The sequence below is a fragment of the Leptonotus elevatus genome, chromosome 8, assembly GCF_054856555.1.
Source record: "Leptonotus elevatus isolate MCC_2025b chromosome 8, RoL_Lele_1.0, whole genome shotgun sequence".
In the NCBI taxonomy this organism is placed as follows: domain Eukaryota; kingdom Metazoa; phylum Chordata; class Actinopteri; order Syngnathiformes; family Syngnathidae; genus Leptonotus; species Leptonotus elevatus.
Window position 1 is genome coordinate 4173676 of NC_141246.1, and position 23193 is coordinate 4196868.

The 23193-nt window shown below is 39.6% G+C and overlaps 4 protein-coding genes across 5 annotated transcripts in view; 3 read left to right on the forward strand and 1 right to left on the reverse strand.

The window, feature by feature from the left end:
- marchf1 (membrane-associated ring finger (C3HC4) 1) overlaps positions 1 to 3741 on the forward strand; it is a 16192-nt gene extending 12451 nt beyond the window's left edge. Inside the window, exons 7-9 of one of the 2 annotated variants that reach the window (XM_086081937.1) lie at positions 1510 to 1554; positions 1650 to 1917; positions 2188 to 3741. In XM_086081937.1, coding sequence (XP_085938063.1) covers positions 1510 to 1554; positions 1650 to 1915 — 311 coding nt within the window. In that variant the 3' untranslated portion in view covers positions 1916 to 1917; positions 2188 to 3741. The other variant, XM_086081938.1, reaches the window with a different exon arrangement.
- On the reverse strand, positions 3420 to 5548 carry tma16 (translation machinery associated 16 homolog). Its single transcript, XM_086081942.1, has 7 exons — positions 5404 to 5548; positions 5181 to 5287; positions 4967 to 5004; positions 4819 to 4903; positions 4305 to 4453; positions 4182 to 4224; positions 3420 to 4008 (listed from the first exon to the last, which is right to left on the reverse strand). Exons 1-7 carry the CDS (start codon positions 5404 to 5406, stop codon positions 3813 to 3815), a joined length of 621 nt encoding a protein of 206 aa, XP_085938068.1. The 5' UTR covers positions 5407 to 5548; the 3' UTR covers positions 3420 to 3812.
- tmem154 (transmembrane protein 154) lies at positions 3885 to 14044 on the forward strand. Its single transcript, XM_086081941.1, has 8 exons — positions 3885 to 7356; positions 9381 to 9476; positions 9719 to 9793; positions 9950 to 10003; positions 10795 to 10968; positions 11061 to 11115; positions 11664 to 11740; positions 12839 to 14044. The coding sequence occupies exons 1-8, from the start codon at positions 7251 to 7253 to the stop codon at positions 12841 to 12843; spliced, it is 642 nt and encodes a 213-aa protein (XP_085938067.1). The 5' UTR covers positions 3885 to 7250; the 3' UTR covers positions 12844 to 14044.
- Positions 14045 to 15474: 1430 nt separating this feature from the next.
- fbxw7 (F-box and WD repeat domain containing 7) overlaps positions 15475 to 23193 on the forward strand; it is a 79676-nt gene continuing 71957 nt past the window's right edge. The window contains exons 1-2 of the mRNA XM_086082884.1: positions 15475 to 15925; positions 22447 to 22637. The gene's annotated coding sequence lies outside the window, so the exon portion shown is untranslated. The remainder of the gene's footprint in view (positions 15926 to 22446; positions 22638 to 23193) is intronic.

Sequence of the window (23193 nt, forward strand, 5' to 3'; positions counted from 1 at the left end):
TTGATTAATTGCACAGCCCTACATGAGACTTAACGATAGTATGAGCTAGCACACTAGCCTAAATAACACGCTAGCAAAAACAACATATGCGTACAAATACTTCAAGTTTAAAGGTGTATTCAAGGATCTTCTTGAAAAGTAGAAGCCAATATTTTTTTCTTAAAAAAAACATTATTAAAAATTCTGATTTTTTTAAGAAAGGGTTATTAAAAATTAGGAGCATCAGGCGATTACATTTTTTAATCGCATGACTTCACTAGTTAACTCACGATTAATCACAAATGTTATAACTGTTCTAAATGTACAAAAAAAAAATCTAGGTTTTCATACTCTTGTTAACAAAAATGGAAAAAAATGTTAAACTACTACAAATCGTTAAAATAATTTTTGGACGTGTATAGCTGTCAATGGCAGTGAATGAGTTAAGTTCAAATGTACTTTCTTCTCAAATGTAGACCAAAAAAACCACTAAGAATGAACAATTTGATTGACGCAATTATCATGAGGATTTTCTCAAATTGGACCTGGAACATACGCGTGCATGGAAAATGAACAGCATGTAAGGGTTCAAATCGGGCAACATCATTTTAATTATTGTAAACAATCATTTCATTGCCCTTCAGAGGTCCACATGGTTGTTCTGTGCGTGCCCCCACTTGTTGGACATCAAACTATCTGATATAAAAAAACAAAAAACCACAGTCCCCTCCCCGGACACTCAATTAGGTACACCTGCATACCCGAATCAATATTAAGATGATGTTTTGGTTAAGACGGACAAAAAGCGTAACGATATATTTATTATTCTGCCGGCTAGGGCTCGGAAATGTCGGTGGAACTAATGACGTGGCCGGTGAGTGTGTGAGTCCAAATGTTACAAGAATAAATCTTATTTTACACAAAACATGCCTTTTTTTGAATTTGACAGAATTTGACAGAATTTGAATTTCCCCCCTTTCATAAGATTACAGCCCTTTGTTTGTCAGAATATATATTCTCAATAAATAAAAAAATAAAAAAAGAGAGAGCAAGGATGATGGCGAATTGGTAAGATTACCGAATGTACAATACAGAGCTCTCTCTCTCTAAAAAAAAAATAATAATATATATTCTCAGAATATCCTTATTCTTTGAAAATGCATAGAAAAAAATGACTTTTTTTCTTGTAACATTGCATTAAAATGTAAAAAAAAATATATATTTTTTTTTTCCTCCTGGTGTGCTCAGCTGTAGATGCAACAAATGTCACCGTCATCCCATAGAAATTAATTCATATCTAAACACTTTAGCAAGAATAGGAGCGCGAGTTATTTTGCTCCTGGACAATTACGTGATCGTCACTAAACATGACACGATATGTATCACGGCCTCTTGCCATCTCCATGCAAAAGGATGCAGGAGGCGTGGCCATGATACATGCTAACACAAGTAGCAGTGAGTCCGTAGAAGTCATTTGTGCCCCCCCCCAAAAAAAAATAAAAAGAGAGAAATTAACATTGTTGATTGCAGAGGAATTATGGCGGATTTCTCTCCTGAAGTACTATACCCCCCAGGGTAAGCACGGCACCGCATCATGACCACCTCCCGTGAGTGGCAACGGCGCCCCCCGCAGGCCGAATAACTCTACTGCACCGTCTCACCCCCCTCAGGTGTGCTGGAGTGGCCCTTCTGGACCAAACTGATCGTGGTGGCCATCGGCTTCACGGGCGGCCTCGTCTTCATGTACATCCAGTGCAAGGTGTACCTGCAGCTGTGGCGCCGCCTCAAAGCCTTCAACCGCATCATCACCGTGCAGAACTGCCCCGGCAAGAACCCGCTCGCCAACGGGACGCGGCAGGCGGCCGTGGAGGGCCCCGCGGGGACCGTGCCCCCGGACGCCGAGGCGGCGGTGGCGCCCAGGCACAATCCGGTTTGAAGGTGCCAATGTTTTGCGGCGAGCTGGATTGTACAGTATCTCACAAAAGTCAGTATAGTAAGCATCTTTCCATTTTTTTTCCTCATCTGTGGACGTAGTTCCGCTGTTGACCACCAGATGGCGGCAAATCCGAATTCATAACAACTCTGGTACTCTTGCGAGATACTGTCAAAAAAGAAAGATTTCAGGTTTCAGCAAATGACTGTTGCCATCGTAGTGATTATTGCCGTGAACCTTAAATAATTCACTTCAGGTGTGTTTGTGTCTCTCAGGTAAGCAAGCGGGCGAGCAAGGCGGCCGACCGCGAAGAGTGAGGTTGAGGTCTCAGCTCCAGAAAGGCTCGCGAATGCTGAGTAATGACTGTATGTTATACTTTCGACTCTTACATTCCCTTTATGCACTTTGTCAAACTGCACTAAATACCCTCAATATATTCATTTGAGTCAGGGGTGGGCAAAGTACGGCCCGTGGGCCACATGCAGCTCACTCCAGTCTTTAAATGAAATTAAAAAAATGTGTATTATTTTATTGTTGAAAGCAGCTTACATACTTTATGTCCACATTCAAACTTTTTTTTTTTTTTACCTTATCTACAAATGTCCTGGCTCATCTGCTTGTTTCAAAAATGTAATGTGGCCCTTGAGTGACATTTTTATGTCAAATTTGGACAATAAGTGTAAATTCATCATTCTGTGTTCTTTTTATTATTTTCATTTTAGTCTGTTTGGCCAGGAGATGTCGCATAGTTTCTACATTTTGAAAACCATCTTAACTCATTCACTGCCATTGACGGCTATAGACGTCAAAAATTAATTTGAACTATCTCTATTAGTTTAACATTTTTTCCACTTTTGTTAACAAGAGTATGAAATACCAGAAAAAAAATTACTGTACATTTAGAACAGATACAAAAATTTGTGATTAATCGTGAGTCAGGCGATTACATTTTTTAATCGCAATTAATCGCATGACTTCACTAACTCATGATTAATCACAAATTTTATATCTTTTCTAAATGTACAATTAAAAAAATTCTAGGATTTCATACTCATGTTAACAAAAATGGAAAAAATAGTTAAACCAATAGAAATAGTTCAAATTAATTGTTGACGTCTATAACCGTCAATGGCAGTGAATTACTGAGTTAATTACTCCTAAAATCTACGATTATTTGACGACTTACCTGGTCAACAACAAATGCAGGTGCATCTCAATAAATGAGAATATCGTGAAAATGTTCATGTTTGGTAGTTCAAATCAAGAAATATTATAATATAATATAAACTCATAGAGTTTTTATGTTAATTGCATTAAAATTAGTTAAAGTACAAACTTTACTATATAGGGAAATTAGACACAATGAAGATATTTTTTTATGATAGAAATTAGGTAGGAATTGGCCTGACGTTTTCCTTTGTATAATGATTCTAAGCCAGTTTCACTGAAATAAATGACATTTTCAACCATATTCTAATTTATCGACATGCTCCTGTAATGACTTAAATAAAAATACATTTCATTTGGTTCAGCAAGTTTATTTTCTGACCGTTTTTCCCATTTGGACAATCAGGTCTCCCCAGTAAGTAATTTGTATCTTAAAGACATGATTATTTGGGGGAGGGGGCGATTTCAAAGGTCAGATTTTTCTCCATGGCGCCATCCATCCACAAACAACATGTTAGTCACTTTGTTTACAATGTGTTCACTTTTCTACCAGAGACGCCACAAAAACTATAACGATGCCACTTTTTCCCCTTTCCGATTGGATAAAAAGTCATTTAGCTTCGCCGCAAAACTTGTGTGTGCAATAAACCGGCTGTAGAGAATGTGGAGAAAATGGTCCGACTTGTTTGTGCTTAAAAAGTCTTTGATCAGACTCATGAAAGAAAAGAGTTTCTTAGTTGGAGTCGGAAAGCAAAATGTTTTCATCCAACTCCTCGGCGTTATCATCATCATCATCATCACTGTCCAACTCTTCTTCTTCTTCTTTGTTGTCCTTCTGCTCTTCTTTGTCCTTGACTCCTCCCACGCTATTTTTAGAAACATTCGTGAGTTTAATGTTGGGAAGTTTCTTCAGATCTCCCGTCCATTCCCTGCAGTAAAGAAACATTGCTTTAGCAACGCAAGTCAATGTTTACATCCATCGTCTTAATCGAAGCAGGACTTTTTATTGGCCTGTTCGTGGATCAATAGAACAAGTTTAACCCACTCCGTTAAGTTCTTCGAGATCAATTCATCGCTAATCGTTTTTGAGTGATTCGTTCACCTGAATGTTTTTAGATTTTTGGTGCTGAGAAAGTCGGGGATCTCTGCGAAGATAAAGCGCATTTACGTCAACATCTATGAATACAAACGTGTGTGGATATACAGTATATTTACAAGCACAGACCGAACCCGGCGCCGTGGTACAGCGCCCGCTCGCGCTCGATGGTCTGCTTGATGAAGTCCTCCCTGGCGCTGTGGAGACGCCCCTTACGCCCCTTGATGCCGTTCACCAGCTCGATCTGCTCCAGCTCGCCGTCGAACCGCTGCAGGTACCTACAGCACACACACACAAGTCAATGTCTTCTTTTTTTTTTTTTTTGCTAGCAAAAATTTGGACAACAAGCAGCGGTTTGTCAGAGTGAACAATTTTAAGCATTCTAGAAATGAGACTAGCATTGGTGCTGCTGTGTCAAATCACTAAAGGAAACACACGTAGATGGACAAAATAGTACAAAATACTGCAGCTTCGGTACAATAGTCGTCGTGTGGTGTGTATTATACTGCCCCCTGGTGGACGGGGCGCGTGCACTAGGAGCAGCCGGCACATTGCACACTGAATTTTTCACGGCGCACAAACAGTGTCATTCTCGTGTAGAAAATTAAATTACACAGAGGATCATTTTAAGATGCTCGCCCACCTTTCAATGATGTCATAGGCATCCTTCATGGTGTACGTGGTCTTTTCTAAATCCAATTGGCTCTGAAACCATAGCAGCTTCTCACCTGTGTATGGGAAACGCATTTAAAATTCAAAACACCGATTTAAAGGAATAAAAAATAACTTACCTATATTGTTCAGACGTGCAGCTTTTCCCACTTTTTGTCTGCATAAACAAAACAGCACAATGCAGAGGGTCCTCGTTTTTACGACAGTACGGCGACAAGAAGAAACGCGATGTAGTGTATCAATAAAATAAGCTACTGCAACAGTAATGTCACAATGCAGTTAAAATGTGTGTGAAAAACACGTGTCACACAAAACGAAAACTCGTAAACAGACCGTTCTTTCTTTTTGAGTCGTATTTCCTCCCGGGCCATGTAAGCTGCTTTCCGGCTGTACGGATGCACAACCTTCTCCGGGGCTTTCCCCTTTTTCTGCGTCTTCGGCTGAAGAAAAATACATTCATATTACGTGAAAGGCAGTGACGTGTTAAATATGTATTCGGCACTGAAATTGTGATCGATTTGTTTGGTTGTAAACGCAAATATTGGCTCCGTCTTACCATTAGCTTTGCTGAACTGGAAACTCGTGGTTGGTTTGTTGACAGCTGGGCCGGAAACGGAAACGATGAAGTTCCGTTGGAAAAATGGGTTCGGGTGAAACAAAAGTGAGGGCAATTTTCCTGTGCTTGTATGCGACTTAAATTAACTAAAAACAAACTACTGAATTGTAAATAAATGTATTTCTTGGTTCAGTATTTTTAAGAAAAAGGAACCCGTACAATAATACAAACGTTTAATATTTATATTTTTCCGTATTTATTCAATATTTTATATTACCTTAATATGTTTGTTTCGACTTGTATTGTCAATAAAAAAAAATTAGACAACAAAGCTCTACAACAGTAATTATAAGCTATATGCAATAGTTCTAATGCAAATATTAAATAATTATAAACAGCTAAAATATTAACTAATTCAAATAACTAAATATCTGTATATAAAACATTGAGGGTTTGCTGCGAACGTTTGGCAGAATCCTCCGGCAGAACGTCTCCCTTGTCCCGGGGGAGGTGGGGGACATTGAGTCCGAGTGGACCATGTTCTGCGCCGCCATTGTCGAGACGGCCGATCGGACCTGTGGCCGTAAGGTGGTCGGTGCCTGTCGTGGCGGCAATCCTCGAACCCGCTGGTGGACACAAGGGATGCCGTCGATCCAGCCGGTGGTGGTCCTCCTTTTTAAGAAGGGGGTCCGGACGGTGTGTTCCAACTACAGAGGGATCACACTCCTCAGCCCCCCTGGTAATGTCTATTCAGGGGTGCTGGAGAGAACACAGCCAATACAAGACAGATGATATTCAAGTCCATAGAAAAAAGCTAACCTACTATTGCAAACCAAATAGTGAGACAATTTAATTCCTCTACATTAATAAAAATAAAGTATTTATAAACTTGAATATCAACTGCACTTTAGTATAATTAAGTGTAGGATAATTAATAAAATCAAAATTTTTCTTGTCAAAGTCACCCAACAAGTGTAATCTGTATTAAAGCCCCACCAGCTCTAGCAAATTGTGCTTTTTCTCTCTCTCTATCTCTCTCTGATTGATGATTCAAAACAATTTGCTTGCCATAAGAAGTAATAATAATAATAATAATAATAATAACAACAAATAAAATAACAGATGATTTGAGCCCTGTGAATTTTGCCTAGCAACAAGCAGCAGTAGGTACAAAATGTGGCTTATTGGGACATCTGATTTGGGCCTTGTGGATTCTGCCTAGCAACAAGGTGTCGGGTCCTGGAATTCTGGTATGTAGCCCATGTTAGCCTAGCGCAAGTGTAAATATATTTGATCAAGAGTCCTCCTGCCAGCCTTATGTATTTTCATTGTGTTATTATTCAAACCAAGAGACAGGAATATTTTCATTGGAAAATGGGGCACAAATTATTTAAGCCATGCGAATTCTGCCTAGCAACAAGCAGCCTGACTCTTCCCATTGGCTTATGCAGCACATTTAATTGAGCCCTGTGAATACCCACTATGAACCAGGGGTCAGGTCCCAGAATCGGATATTTCTCACACTAAGCATTCAACACGCAGGTACAGGAACAGCCTGTGTTTAGTGAACCCCCGTGGCGACCAGTTAGTTCATTGAAAAGGTTGACAATGCAGGTTCCCGCTCATGCATACCTGACAGCCTGCAGCAGGAATGTGAGCGTGCAGAAGCAAACTTGCGGCAACAAGCACACACCAAAAAAAAAAAAAGTTGCGTCACACCCGAGTGACTGGTCTTGGTGGGTGTGTCCGACCTCTTTCTTCTTCTTCCTCTCCCATCCACGTAAGTCAGATTTGTCAGGAAGTTGCGATGCTGTGACACACACCACATAACACAACACGATGGAAACATGTCCGCCTCTAGGCCTTCTTCTATCAGCATGAGAGGCCACCGCCAGAATACTCCGCTGTTCCTGCTCCTGTTGTGGCTCCTCACAGGCACCTGGACTGGATCAGGTAAGGACTCAACAAATACACACAATTCCAGTCTAATGCCGACTCCCTGAAGACTCTTTGTTGGTTTGTTCCTGAACCTACTGACTATAATTGTTCCATCCAGTCTTCAGGATCACCCTGAATCATCTCCCCGGGTTTTTTTTTTTACGATTTACTGTAAAGCCTCGAACAGCCTGGAACAAAGTTTTCCTCGTGGTAACAAAACCTCCACTTTGTGCTTTTGCAAACCTTTTGATTTGTTTGTGGTTCAGCAGGAAGTGGTAAGTTCCGGTAGGTTGTGACTCAAAGTACTGCAATACTTACTGCAAAGTATGGATTCCACACCATGTAAATACAGAGCCAGTATCGTCAATAGCAGAGGTGGCAAAAGTACTCACACTACTTATTAACTCATTCACTGCCATTGACGGCTATAGGCGTCAAAAATTAATTAGACTTTTTCTATTAGTTGAACATTTTTCCCACTTTTGTTAACAAGAGTATGAAAACCTAGATTTTTTTTATTGCATTAGAACAGATATCAAATTTGTGATTAATTTTGAAGTCATGCGATTAATTACGATTAAAAATGGTAATCGCCTGACGCCCCATATTTTAATAATCTTTTCTTAAAAAAAAAAAAAAGATTATTAAAAATTGGAAAAAAAATATTACCATTATTATTATTTTTTTTTTTTAAGAAAAGATTATTAAAAGTTTGGGGTTGTCAGGTGATTAATTTTTTTGATCGTAATTAATCGCAGGACTTTACTAGTTAACTCACGATTAATCACAAATTTTATATCTGTTCTAAATGTAAAAAAACAAATTCTAGGTTTTTATACTCTTGTTAACAAAAGTGGATTTTAAAAAAAAAAACTAATAGAAATAGTTCAAATGAATTTATGACGTCTATAGCCGTCAATGGCAGTGAATGAGTTGTGAAAGACAGAAGTATTGAGACTAAAATGGGACTGTGTACTACTACTATGATTTTTTTTTTTTTTACTGTCAATAGCTGCTTTTCTACCAACCACCCCGGGATCTTTGGGTTCTGGGTAACAGGAGTTCTTGGTTGTAAAAGTTCCGCAGGGAATCTAGAATTTGTCTTTCATCAGCGTCTTAAGAGTTTTCGGTAATTAATTCAAATGAGTTTGATAACGTATGAGTTTGATGAGCCCAGCCGATGTAAAAACAACACCACCCTGAAGTTGACCATCCAATCAGCCTTGGTCAGTGCATATGGAGGATCAAAACTGCCAAAATGAATAAATGACTAAATAAATAAACAAATGACTGAAAGTGAAAATAAAAACGGATATAAAAAATAACAAACATTTTATTCAAATGAGGGGGGCGGTCTCAAGTGTGTCTTGGGTGGTAGTCATCCATTGCTGGAGCTCTCCGTGTAAGCCAGCGAGACTTCCTTGTTCGCCGAGCCGCTCACTCGACCAATGAAAGGTAGTTTTCAACGGCGGAGTCCAACCCAAGACGCGCTTAGGACCGCCCCCTCGTTTGAATAACACTTCGTCCCTCGCAGAGCGTCTGCAGCATGAAATAGACAAATGTGAGAGCAGAGCGTTTTTATTTATTGATTGATATTTAATTATATTAATATATTTATTTTTGTATTTATTTTCGACTATTTTTATATTATATAGTTTTTTCCCAACTTTTATTTATTTATGCATATATGTATTTTTATTTTATTTATTTCCATTTATATATATATATTTTTTTTTTGTTTGTTTTGAATTATATATATATTTTGTATCTGTTTTTATTTGCACTTTTAGTCATTTATTTATTTATTTAGACATTTATTTTCAATTTTGGCAGTTTTGGTCCTCCATAAGTGCAGCCCGCCCCCCTCAAAGTTCCAGCCTGGCTCAGCAAGACCCTGCTGCTGAGAGATGAGTACTCGGATGCCCCCTTTATTTAATTACCCCGGAAATTGTTGTTGGTGGAAAAACGCGCAAACTGAATTTGACTTGAATTGAATTCTGTCGTCTGTATGATTTATGAAAGTGTTTTTGTCGTTGTAGTGTCAAGCCAAGACGAGGCGACGGAGTTAGAAAGTGAAATAGTGGAAGAAGTGACAGAAGGCCAAGAACAAGTCGTGGAGGACACCGAAACATTAGGTCAAACTTTATGGCATACATGAATCATAATACATACGCTACATCTACCATCATTGGAAAAAAAGATTATAATATTTGTGAAAATGTATGTAAAATGTTTATTTCATATATATATATATATATATATATATATATATATATATATATATAAATAACTAATGGAAATCACCATCAAACTTTTATTAGACATGTTATTGGTCTCACTTTGCAAAGCAACTTATTATTATTATTGTTATTTGTAGAGCCCACATTATCCGGTCCAGACGCCTCCCCCACATTGGAGCCCTCACTCACCCAGGAAGGCGTCTCAGATTCTGGTAAGCTCAAATCCACAACACATACAAGCTCATGATCTTGAAATGTTCCCAATTTCTAATTCTACAATCTCACTTTAAAAGTGCCACTCTATGTGATTTATGTTAAGTAGGAAAATGATAATAAAAAATAAAAAAATACATTCTGGTTGTTTTCAGAGACTGCACCAGAAAATAAAACAGAAGATGTTGGATCAGGAGTGGACAGTCCAGGTACAACATGTACAAATGTTTGTGTAAAAGGTGATTTTAAAGATATTGATTATTCGTGGAGGCTGCCGAAAATAGCCACCGATACTTAAATTTAAAAATGAAAAAATCGGACATGGAGTTAGTCCTCCTCTGCAGTAGTTGGCGCTATACTGCAGCAGTTTGACACAGCAGCGAATCATCATATGTATCAGAAAGAAAGGTCTTTGGTCACAATTTTTTGTAATTGTTTTAAATGAAATTTTATACATCAACAGTACTAGAGTTATCGGTGAGCACTCAAATAGTAAATACTCATACTGGTATTGATCTGGATTTTTTTTTTTTTTTCAAACACTAAATATCGTCATTATTCATTATTATTATTATAAATTTTTACTTTATTTATGACTCATTTTCATATATTTTTATGTTATCATTGTTATGATCATCAATCCTAAATATTGAATCACTAAAAATTAAATAACTCCAATTTAAGTAGCACCTTTTACGGGCCCCAAAGACACCTTTTTTAAATTTAATTGCTATCTTATTTATTCTATTTAATGTGTGTATGTATTATTTGATTTTATAATTCTATGAGTTTATATGCCTCATTTTATTTTATAATGAGATTTTTCTATTTTTTTTTTTTATATTATTATTATATAGTATTAGATACTGTATGTATTTTATCTCATTCATGTTTTTACTTTCACCTTTTCCTAAATTGTATAATTTTTTAGACGATAGCAATTTTTTATAATTATTACAAAAAGTAGTTGTAACGGTTATAGTAATATTTGTTTTTTCAGAAGGCAGCACGGACGACCTGAATTTGTTGGACTCGACGTTGAGCCCCCAAAGCGAGGCGGGTCTCAGCATCACCTTCATCCTCATCCCGGTGGCCCTGGTGGTCTTCATCATCGTCATCATCATGTTCGCCCTCTTCTTCAGACGCAGGTTTAAAATGGAGGCTGCTGTTCGAGGTACAAAGTGAAAAGTGCATTTAGGTTATTGTTACAACAATATAATACTTTAAGTTGACTGTCATGTTTTGTTTTGTGTTTTTTTTTTTTAGATTCCAGTAAGGATGATCCATATCTGGATGGCTCCAGCACAGAGAAAGTGCCAATGTACGTACCATTTCACATAAATAAAATAAATATTGTAGCCATGACATTTTTTATTTACTCATGGAGGTGAGAAGGAAAAAGAGAAAAAAGTGAGTAAAAGAAAAAAAATCATACCATACGAATTTGGTACAATTGAGATAAACTTTTTAAGCAAAGGATATTGTGGAGAAACACATGTAGAAGGGTAATATAACAATACTCGAGTATTACATAGTGGCTCAGGGCTCAGATTGTGGTGAGCTGTGATTGGTCGTTTCCTGTGGTGTTGTTTTTAATTGGCAGGAAGTGGCAACATGGCTGTAAATATCAATATCAGCAATATCAATCAGAATGCCGTGTTTAGATAAGTGAACATATTTTTGTAAAGAAAATACTGGACTTGAAGATTTATTGTAAAAAGGAGCTAACGCAGTAAAGTAGCTCAATTCAGTTGGGCTTATTATTTGGAAAACGTTGTTATCTTGACAAGTCTTTTGTATGTATTTCTAATGAATTTAGTACGTAAACATTTCGAGCAAGGTGGTGGAAATGCTGTTTTGTGCTTCCAGGCCCATGTTTGAAGAAGACGTTCCTTCGGTGTTGGAGCTGGAGATGGAAGAACTGGACCAGTGGATGATCAAAGACGGTAGGTATACTTAGTTGCAACGTCAACGTACTGACATTTGAAAGGTGTATTAGATTTTTTTTTAAATCTATTTCAGCGGTTTTTGAAGAACTTTTGGGCATTAACACAAAAAAAAGAGGGTTCAGAAAGTAATAAAGTAAGTAAGTAGTAAAGTAAAGTAAAGACCCTGCCATAGTTTGGCTTTAGCCCCTCGTGCTAGCTAGCTCCCTAGCAGGTAAACAAGCACCCGGGGAGCTAGCTAGCTAGCACCTGGGGCTAAAGCCAAACTGTGGCAGGCTAGCTAGCTCCCTAGCAGGTAAACAAGCATCCGGGGAGCTAGCTAGCTAGCACCAAACTGTGGCAGGGTTTTTACTTTCTGCACCTGGATTTGCCACCTGTTAATCTTTTGAAATAGTACAAAAAATGGATGGATGTTCCAGATATTTCCATCGTGTGACTGATGGGTTACAACACATACAAACGCACGTACACGCATACGTCAGTCGTTACGACATGGAGGGCTCGTGTGGCGCAACATGGATATGGACGACCTCCTTCTTCCTCAGCTGAGAAAGTCGAGGTCCACTTACTCAACCTCACTGAGGCTCCACGTGGCCTTTTCTGTTTTTATTTCCACATAATCCGAGGGCACATTCGATGAACTGCCAAGATGTGTGCACAATAGTTTACACAAGCAATTAGTGGGGGGAAAATGACAAAACAGAAACTGTCACGTACCGAAAAAGGTCAAAGGTCAGCCAACACACAAGCGACTGGAATGTCACTGGTGCAGTTCAGACGCTCGGGGTGGAACCATCACTTGCCTACGATGCAGGTTGGCGTGGGTTTGCTTCGACCATGTTTGTATGTGTGCGTGTTAGTGTGATTGAGTGCATACAAAAAAAAAGTTCACTCAGACAGGTTGAGCAATGACAAAAAGGAGGCAGCAGATGGCAGCAAATATACACCATCCATGGAAAATTTAATAGTCATGTTGATGGGAATTTATATATATATATATATATTGCTGGGAAGCACAACTTCCCTATGTTGACAAGTTCCATTTCCTGTTGTATTGTTGTCATCACGTCGCCTCTCCCTTTGATTGTTTGGCTGCAGGTTAACGGCGTGGAAAAGCAAGCCCGGCACACCCTGAAGTCGTGTTACATTTCCAAAAATGATCTCCTTTTTTTTCCCCCTGCGCGTCTGCTCATCTGAGTTTATGCTTTGGAAATGCATCCAAAGCTAAATTTGATCCTGAGAATCTTCAACGGACAGCAACGCTGCAGCAGAGCATTCATGCGCTGCATGTAAGGTCGAAAATGGATCAAAACAAACACACACACAAATCTAACAAGGTAATCGATTTAGATACCAAATTATTTTGATAAGATTTGTATTTATTTTCTTCATATGATGACACAAAAAATCAAAACACAAACCATCCTATATTTAACTCGCAGATGAAACTCGAGTTATTTGCAACAAAACAATGAGCCGTAGCAGTGTTTCTCCAGATCTGTACTTAATTGTTTAACAGTGGATATAAAAAGTCTACACACCCCAGTTCAAATGCCATTTTTGTGATCATGTGATCAAATCATTACCATTAATTTCACCGATAACATGCACAACTCAGTTGAAAAAGAAAAATGAAACTATTTCAAGAGTGGAAATGAAAATAAACTGAGACAATGTGGTTTCACAAGTGTGCACACCCTCGTATGACTGCATGGGAATGTGGTTGTGTTTACAATTAACCACTCACTAAATTGGAGTCATCACACGACTGCCGCCATGTTAAGTGCGTCTCATTCACCTCAAATAAAGTTCAGATGTTCTAGCAGGCTTTTCCTGATTTTTTTTGAAATCTTAAAGCACTAGCCATATTCCGCAGAAAGCTTTCACAGCATCAGCACTTGAGCATCTGCTAGAAAGCAAAATAGATAAATAATTAACTCAGGAAAACTAGAACAGCTCTTTTTATGTCAACAAAAACCTGGCATTTGAACAGGGGTGTGTAGACTTTTTATACCCACTCTATATCCTTGAATGATGGCAAGATGGCGAATCATTTAACATTTGTGAACGATTTGACTATTTTCAACAAACTATAATGAGTCATGTCTCGTACTAAGAACCTTAACGAGGACATTTATTAATATGGCAAAGACATTTCCGATTTCTTGTTGCAGTTTGTGGCACTGATCTTAATGTGAATGCAGTTTGTATTTTGTTGTGAGTTCTATTTTTGTAAATATGCTAGGTCTCAAATGTCTTTGTTCAACTAAATAAAATGTAATAAAAATGTATTTAAAAACTTGATTCCTGTAAAATGCAGTTTGGTCTGCAATGCTGACTGTAAGTCAGATTTGTTTCCAGTAAGAGTTGGACTTCGCCAAGGTTGCTCAAGTTCAAGTTGACTGAAATTATATGACCTCTCTAAAAGTCCAAAATGGGGACACATTTGAAAGTGATTTTTTTTTTAAGGGCGGACTTCCTGTTAGGTTTAAGGTATGCACCAAAGAGACTTTTTTTGTTGACCGTGGCCCATTAATTATTGAAGGAACCTGTGTTTTAAAATCCCCTTTTATTTCTTCAGGTTTTACGTGTTTGTTTTTGTTAAAGAACTACTATTACAACAACAAATGAAAAGCCAATAAATGTATTTCCTGACAGAAGAGTCTAAACATTTCAGAGCTCTGGGTCAATAGCACCGCAGCCTGACCTTGATAGATAAGACCGCTCAACACATAACCCCCCCCCCCCCCCCCAATCTAGACTGCTCGCCTTACTGTCCTCCCCAATCATCCCACAAGCTGCACAAGAATCTTCCCATGATAATTCACTATGCATTCATCTTTATTACAGTATTTTTTTGGAATAATTATAAGTCAAGCCATGAGCATGAATATATCATTATTAGCTATTTGCGATTAAGCGGCATAACCATATCCTATTAATATGCCTTCCAATTTTCATATATGTTGATGAAACATAGAACCTGTTTTTTTTTTGTGTGTGTGTGAAATCACATAATAACCCTCTGACATATTTTTTTGTGTTTTTGCCAGGCCTGATATTTGCGCAAAGCTTAATAAGTTTTTAAGAACGTTTACCATCAAAATAGCGTTATTTTTCTTGGCAAACAGGAAGTTGTGTGTTTTGATGGCTTTTAGCTAAAAGGGAAAAAAAGACCGTGGCCATTCTCGTTCAACAATGCACGACCAACTTTATTATTGTGTAGGTACTGTTACGCGTCAGATTTCCGCATTGGTCAATTCTGTAAAAGTCATAGAAAGAGGACTCGCGCAAACAGTTTCCATGCAAATAAAACACCGGTTTTGATTCATTCCGGAAGTCGGATGCGTACTTACGCAAAAGCTCATGGGGCGTAAGAATAACTTAAACAGCTGTGGGGAAAGTAATTTAATACCAAAACAAAAATAAAACCTAATTGTTTAAATTCCATTTAACAGTCGAAAACATTTAAATGGTCATTTTAAACGAAAATAAAAAAAAGCCACTTTATCATTTAAATTATAAAAATGAAGGAACAACACTGTTCATTTTACTGTTGAAAGCAATAAAGTAATACAATTAAAATGCATTATTTTAATATTAATTTATTGTTGTATATATGCTTTTTAATTAAATAAAATCCTGCTATTTTTGCGCCCCAAACCAGGAGGAAAAAAACCACACACATCATTTCCGAGCGCCAGCTTGAAAGCAAATCCCGACGTCATATTCGCGCGACGGCCATTTGTCAAGGATCCGAAAGCTAGCGGTAGCGGTTAGCGGCACTCAAAGCCAAATTGCTCCCGTTTGGCAAGCCCTTTGCTCCCGCTACGACGCGACCCCTTCTGTCACAAACACGGGCCGTGACGGACTAGAGGCAGTCTCGCGAGCGGCAAATACGCCCCGACTGCTTTGAGCCAAGCGGCTAATGCTAGCGGCGTTTTTTCCACTAGCACCCCCGCGCGGACGGATGCTAATTTAGCCGGTGTCGCTAACGTAGTCGCCCCGCGGTACCAGTGCGCGACACACTGGGAAGGGAAGACACGAAAGGGAGGGCATCATCCCACCGGAGGCTTCGGCGGGCGTTTGCCTCCTGTAGCCAATGAGGATATCTCACTCCGGATACACCGCCGCAAGGAGCTACTGGAAAGGCCCGTCGTCCCTGGCCGTCCTCGCGCTTGTGAGGTAACCACACTCGGGCATTTTCCACACACACAACCCGGGCAGCAAGGCATCACTTCGCGGGCCTAGCATCTTAGCATTAGCTTGTTAGCGACGTGCTAACTCCAGAAGATTCAGCCTTTTATTTACATTTCTTCCACCAAAGTTCAACTACCCGGATGGCGTCCTGTGTGTTAACACGCGTAGGCGTAGCGTTTAAAAAGATGCGGCTGAGGCTCAAATAAAAGAAGCCGAGTTCACTCCTTACTTTCCAAACTCGTTAACTAACTTTGTTGAGTCCCATTGAAGAAGCCCAACTCGGCTCGTGTTGTTGCTCCACATGTCTGCGTATTCTCGGGCAGTTTGGTTCAAATTGGAGCATTTTGCACCTTGGTCATCTCCCAAGCTTTAATGTTTGCACCTGTATGATGTCTCGATGGTCAACAAGCTTGCATAATCATTAAGACAAACAACAAGAGAGCTTTGAAGTTACATTTGACTCATGGAAGAAATCCAAGTTCGGTAAAGTAATAGCCACCACCACCACCACCACCAGATAACAGCAGCGTGATTCAAAGTTCTGGGAGAAGTCAAATAGTCAGGGAGATTTGATTAAAACCGAACGTAGTCCGGTTTCAGAACATTTCTTGGTGCAAAGGTCTGGCAGAACATTAGGTGTTTATTGTAACCCATCTGCTTGTACCGGTAATCAAGATCCAAGTTAGATCAAATGAATTCAGTGCAATTCCAAAAAGTGATTGATGTTCTGTCATCTACTAGAAAATAAAGTAGCGCTGCATTTCACCTGTTCAGATACAATGCTAACACCCAAATAAAGGGGAAGTTGGAGTCTTAAACGTGCTGCTAGTTATGTTTTTTTTTTTTTTTTTTTACCCCTCAATATATTGATTACGATTTAATATCTAATATTTTTTTTCAAGGTTGTTTTCCCATGTAGTTTTTTTTTTTTACAACCAAAAAATTATCTGTATTACAATAAATAATGTCAGATTTATTATACACAAATGCTTTAGTCTGATAGGTTAGACTTGCGCTAAAATAAAGGCAAAGGAATCTTACATTAAAATACATTTTTGGAGTGAGCAATTAGTTCTCATGCTTGTTTTTCAGCGTATGTTTGTGCCTTCGCTGTAAAGTCAATGTTAATGGCTGATTAAGGACACGTGGGATGGCATGACTCGCATGTAATTTGGTGTGTTTTGCTATCCACTAAACCACTACCGTAAAGCCTACAATGGCCGCGCCGTTTATAATAGAAGCGCCTGGTCAGGTTTTGCATCTTTAAATCTTTTTTGGGGCTGTAGGTTTTGGTTGTGTATGGGACGACTTCTGGGTCAGGAGCAGAAATTAGGGTGGCAAACTTGTAACATTGGCTAGCTATTGGCAGCGGTCAAAATTTAATGGAGAATCAAATAAAACCCTCAGATTAAACTACAATGAGGCGTGGGTAACACGTCTCCACCATTTTTACTTGTCAGGCGAGTGTAAAACGAAGTTAACCGCCATAAATGCAATAAAATCAGTCAGGCGGGAAGTGCATGGTGACACTTGAGCCTTTAGACTTCCTTTTTATGTTCTTGTTTCTTTGGTACACCAATAATGTTCATTGGTAACATTTAATACATTGAGAATAAAAAAAAAACGTCGGTATATAATTTTTTTTAAATTGCAAAAAGCCAAATAAAAAGCACAAGCTCGCAGAATACCACGAAATTTCACGCCCGTTTTGTACGTCTTGGTGGGCATATTTTAATTGCGCAACCTCCGGGCCTCTTCCGTGGACATTTATTAAGTTGATTTGATTTGGTAAAAAGACACACACATCATTGAATTTGTCCTTTAAACGACTTCACAGAACACACACATCATCAGACCTTAATCCATTTATTTTATTTGAATCCAAGCGAGAAGAATTGCTTTGCTTCTTCATGTTCCGCCTGTCCGGATTGATAACACGCTGAACGATTGCACGAGTTCTCCCTCCAGTCTTGATCGCCATGAGCTTCTGTAGTCCTTTATGGCATTTGATGGCGTCGCTTGCCACCGACAACTCACTCTTGAACTCCTTCCCATACTAAAAAGAATGCGGATACAGATGCGCGCTCATCGGAATTGGCGGCGTCCACGCAACTCGGGGATCGAACCCACACCGCAGAGCTGTCAAAATTAATCGATTCATCGACAAGTAATCGATTATCAAATTAATCGTCAACTATTTTAATATTATGGATTAATCATTTGGAGCCATTTTGTCATTTAAAATTGTCCAAATCCTCTGAGTTTCGGCATATCAACAGTAATTGTTCACTGATTTCTGTAGTTCTTCATGAAAGAAGACTGATTATCTTTTGTGTTTAATCAAAATAAAACATTTGCAAACGGCAGTTTTTATTTTTACCTTTAAAAAAAAAAACACTATACGAATACGAAATAAGTACCAATTACCGGTTAATAAACGTTAAGCAGGGAAAAATGCTTTTGTAATACATTTGAATGCAAAATTAAGATGAATCCAATTCGTCGATTAATCGATTGAATCGATAGATTAATTGATTCTAAAAATATTCGATAGTGACAGTCCTACCACACTGCGAATAACCACAGAAATGTTTTTCTTTTGAGCCTTGTAAGGTCTCAAAACGATGAATCTATTACCAAAATAATTTTGATTCATTTGGTAATTTATTAATTGTCGATTAATCGACACATTTGTGCACCTCTATTTGTTAATATGATTGAATACAAATTTACTGTGAAGCAATGCACCCACACGTGAGTCGTAATGACTTTGGTGACACGCCTTGAAAAGCACCCTGCTTCGAACCAGATTTTCAAAAATAGCCCCTGACTGTGTTTAAAAACCACCCCCGGACTTCTTGACTGGCGTAAACAAATAAAAATGAAAAGAGCGTAACTAGTGAGAGTCTCACAGGTGGCGACGCATTCCTGAAGCCTTCGAAGCTTCAGTAGTTGGAATCCCTTATCGCCCCCGTGTTGGTTCAAGATTAGATAAGAACGAGCAGGGCGCGAATAACAGCACATCATGGATGTCAGGAGGAAGGGCGCAAGTTTGAAACCGTCAGAAGCAGAACTGCCTACAACGTGGCGTGTGGGCAGCGTCAGACTAAGGGAGGAGGAAATTAAAGGGCTTTTCTGTCATTTCCTGCGAGCGACAAACACACGCGTGCACACGCGCGCCCAACATGGCCTCGATCCTGCGTCATCGAGCGTGATTGCGCGCTATTATTTCATGATTAGCTCATCACTGCCTTTTCTTTTCTGCCGCCGCTCTTTGGCGCTGGATCGCCCGTCAATCACAGTACTGACACTTACGTTTATACCAGCAACTACTCATGTTAGGAGTGCAATCTAAAGTGGTTTTAGGTCCGCTAAGAGACGCTAAATTGCATGGCTTTGTCTTCTTCCCGAGTTCAGTGACAGCTTCGCAAGTAGCGTCTCATACTTGACTGAAAAAGTCTGATTTTGTGACAAGACAACCACGGCAAAGTACCACCGTTGGCATCTATTTGGCCAAATTTTTGATCAGGGCGGCGTCTTTCTTTTCGCCCGGAGTTTGGCGAAGCTCAAGCAGCGCATCGTGCGTAGTTTTAGTAGGTCTGCTTCAACGGACGCGATGCCGAACCTGCAGTGCAGTTCCACATGATGTGGGCTGGAGGTCTGCTCACTTGGAAATGTATGCAGCTCAGCGCTGACCCATATTCCCTCTCACTTCTCTGGGTGAATTATTTACTGTTTATCAAACTTAAGGTAAGATGCTTGTTGTCGCTCCGACATATTGGCGCATATTGATTTGGTTCTGTCAGCCTATTTGTTAGGGGTGGGAATCTTTGAATGTCTCACGATTTGATTCGATTCCGATTTTGGGGTCTGCGATTCGATTCAGAATCGATTTTCGATTAAGAAAGATTTTTGATTCAAACTGATTTTATTGACAACGATTTTTGCTTCAATCTATAGATGTGCAAGGAATTGTAATGATCTACTCCAGCCTGACTCGCTAATGCTAATTAGCGCGCTACTCGCGGCACTTTTATCACTCAAAAGAACAGCTCCACACTGCAAAAAAAAAAAAACTAACTTTTATTGGAATAACTTGATCGTGACTTTTTCCTTCTTCCCTCTGATGCGGCTACAACTTAACAGTGGCCAAACCGGGTACAACATGAACAGCTCTCCCAATAAAGGCACACACAAACAAAAGCAAGACAGTATAAAATAATTTAAATAAAATCGATTTTGGGAGATTTAAAAACAATTCTGAATTGTACTAAATGAGAATAAATTTTTTGGCACACCCGTACTATTTGTGAGTTGTTGTTTTTTTTTTAATCTGCTAAAAGCGATTAGAACTGTCTAAACCTACGGTGTACACACTAATCGTGTTGGTAGGGTTTACGATACTTTTATGGACATTGCTTGGAACAGAAACGGTTCTTGTCCAAAGTGTTGCTGGCCACAAAGTTGGAGGCATCCATTTCTCCAGAAGCTCTTGACAAATATCCCCTTTTCACTACATGTACCCTACTCTGTAAAGATGCTTTTCTATTGGTCATGTTAGGTACTCTTTTAACTCATTTGCTCCCCAAAATATGTTTTTATTTAATGCAAGAGCCATACAGAAGGCTTTGATGCAGCCTCTAAACTGAAGAAAACAGTTGAAGCAATTGTAGTTAGAAAAACGGCCAGCAAGAGATCAACCAGGGCCGTGTTGCAAAAGTTTCCCCCCACAGTTTTATAGTATAGTATAGAATAGTGATGAAACTTGGCTATATTCTAATGCTAATTGCTGCAAAACAGAAACGGGTAGAAATATACTTTTTTCCTGATGAAAGAAGAGACTATAATATTTCCTTTGGTAGGTTCCATGTTTGTATAGCAATAAAACAGAATATTCTGTGGGCCTTGCAAAATCTGTCAAAATCAAGTAAAACGGCCGGGAGCAAAGGGGATTGCTTCCGTGAAAATGGCTGGGAGTGAATGACTTAAGTACTTAGTCATCGTCCTTATAACCGGACGCAGAGCTAGAAAACGACCAAAAATAAAGGCACTTGCTACCATTAGCTTGCCCCAGATGCTGCAGGTTTGAGCTCCACAGCCTCCACTTTGCTGTAGCTGAGCCCTCAGTCTTCTCACCGCCACTAAGTGGGGAAACTATTTCTTCAGGCAGACCCACAAAGTGCTCTAGTCCTAAACTAATAAATGTGAGAACTTTATCTGGGTGTTGAAATGCATCTGGAATTCCACAGCGCAATCCATATTTTGAACCATCCGTGCTTGGGCGACCGTTAAATCTGTGACGATCGAGTGTTTGAGGCGCTCTCGGGGCGTGCGTAGGACAATCTTCCCTGGGTTCTGACCTGGGTCGTAAGGCTTCCCCGGTGACGACGCAGGCAGCTGGGCGATCAGTTAAAGTGCCTTTAAGTCTATTAAGAGGGGATAATCCCGTTGTACGGTCAAAGTGAACGAAGCGCTTCAAGAAAACAAGCCTGTCACTTTCTTCACATTTTTTTTTTTTTTTTTTGCCATCCGATTTTGTTCCTACAACCTGTCTTGTGTAGAAACAACAACGAATGGACTCCGTGTCCAAGAAGTCCATCCCACCCATTTGGCTTCCAAGATCCCTTTTACATCAGACACGACACTTGCTTTTCAGTTACTAAACAGCTCTAAAAAAAAAATAAAAATTTGGGGTGCGTCTCCCTCTCCACCTGCCATCCAGACGGGCAGCATTGAGATTTCAAGGTCAGGAAATTACCGTGTCGTGCTCCTGCCAGGACGTTTGGCTTATGGGAGTTTCCATGGCAGCAGCATGGTTCAAGCCGCCGCGCTTCCTTCCAACCCCCGCCCCCCTTTTTTTTTCTTTTTTTTTTAGCACCTCTTCAAGACAGCATCTGTGGCTGGCCGGATGATGCAAGCGCACGGTGCGAGCGGCTTATCTGTGCAGTTACAGAATCCAAACCGCTTGATGAACAGTTACTTTCGGACCTTTTGGGCGTTGTGAGTGTTGTATGTGTACGTAAGTGGATTCACATGACGTACGGTATAGCGCGACTTTGCTAACCCCGGCCTACTGTATATACTGCTGGGCAAACGGCGAGTCCGGCTTTCATTACCGCGATTGGGCAGAGCTAGGGCGTTGCAACTAGGCAAGCAGCTTCTATTTGGGGAAACAGAACTCAAAAGTGTTGGTCGGAAAGAAATCAAGTGCCCGTAAAAAGACAACAAAAGCACGTTGGGGGCAGCACTAAAATGAACGTGCATCCCTCCGAAGTTCTCACTGTAGAATGTTGCTAATAATGCTAAAGAACTTTCCTGCAAACAAAGTTGAACTGCTTGAGATTTCCCATTTCCCAACCCTCCTTTCCAGCCTTTTGTCCCACAGTTATCAAGTGTCGCGCCACAGCTGGATTGGCCGTACACGCACATCTGTTCTTTTCCCAGACCCTCATGTCCAAATCCACTTTTTTTTTTTTTGTTTACGTCAACTCTTTCTCTTATTCCAGGCGGCAACGCGGCACCGTGACCCTCTGATGACCTCGGGGATAGCGACGACAACAACAACAACGACGGCGGCGGCGGCGGCGGCGGCGGCTCAGACGGGACTTTTGTGCGCAGGAGGCATCAACGTGCCCGGGCCAACATCCGGAGCCGAGACCAGCGCTCACGGCCTGAGCAAATACAAGCAGAGAGAACTGTGAGTAAAAGCTGCACCTTTTTTTTCCCTTTTTTTAAATAGCTCAACCAGTATTTACTGCACGCATGATGAGTGTACTAAAGTGTTTGTGGAATTTTGTAGCACAGAAGTTGGAGTCTTTTAAATGTGTAATGAAGTCTGTTTGTGCGCTGAGGTGAAGAAGGTAAACCTGGTAGCCATTAACTGTCCACTTGGCTTCTCATGCGGTTGATTGGCAGTGCTCCACATATATATATATATATATATATATATATATATATATATATATATATATATATATATATATATATATATATATATATATATATATATATATATATATATATATATCCATTCTGGAGAGCTACATGGCTACGATATACACATGCAGTATTATTAATAACCGTGGCCATTTACGAGCATGCATTTTAGTTGCACGGGTTCCTCGGTTTTTGACAGTTCCGTTGCTATGTCGTGAATATGAAGTCTATCGCCGTCTCACGCTAATGCAGTTGTAAAGTCACGATTGCGGGGAAACAAGTGTAGGCCATGACAATAAAACGGTGAAAAACAATAA

What these genes read in the sequence shown, in the direction of transcription:
- tma16 (XM_086081942.1), bottom strand. An exon ending in TGCACGTCTGAACAATATAG is followed by an intron (nt 4,904 to 4,966) that starts GTAAGTTATTTT and finishes TCCCATACACAG; the next exon opens with GTGAGAAGCTGCTATGGTTT. An exon ending in GCCTATGACATCATTGAAAG is followed by an intron (nt 4,454 to 4,818) that starts GTGGGCGAGCAT and finishes TGTGTGCTGTAG; the next exon opens with GTACCTGCAGCGGTTCGACG.
- tmem154 (XM_086081941.1), top strand. Translation starts at nt 7,251, where the DNA reads ATGTCCGCCTCTAGGCCTTCTTCTATCAGCATGAGAGGCCACCGCCAG. An exon ending in ATCAGGAGTGGACAGTCCAG is followed by an intron (nt 10,004 to 10,794) that starts GTACAACATGTA and finishes TTGTTTTTTCAG; the next exon opens with AAGGCAGCACGGACGACCTG. An exon ending in AATGGAGGCTGCTGTTCGAG is followed by an intron (nt 10,969 to 11,060) that starts GTACAAAGTGAA and finishes TTTTTTTTTTAG; the next exon opens with ATTCCAGTAAGGATGATCCA.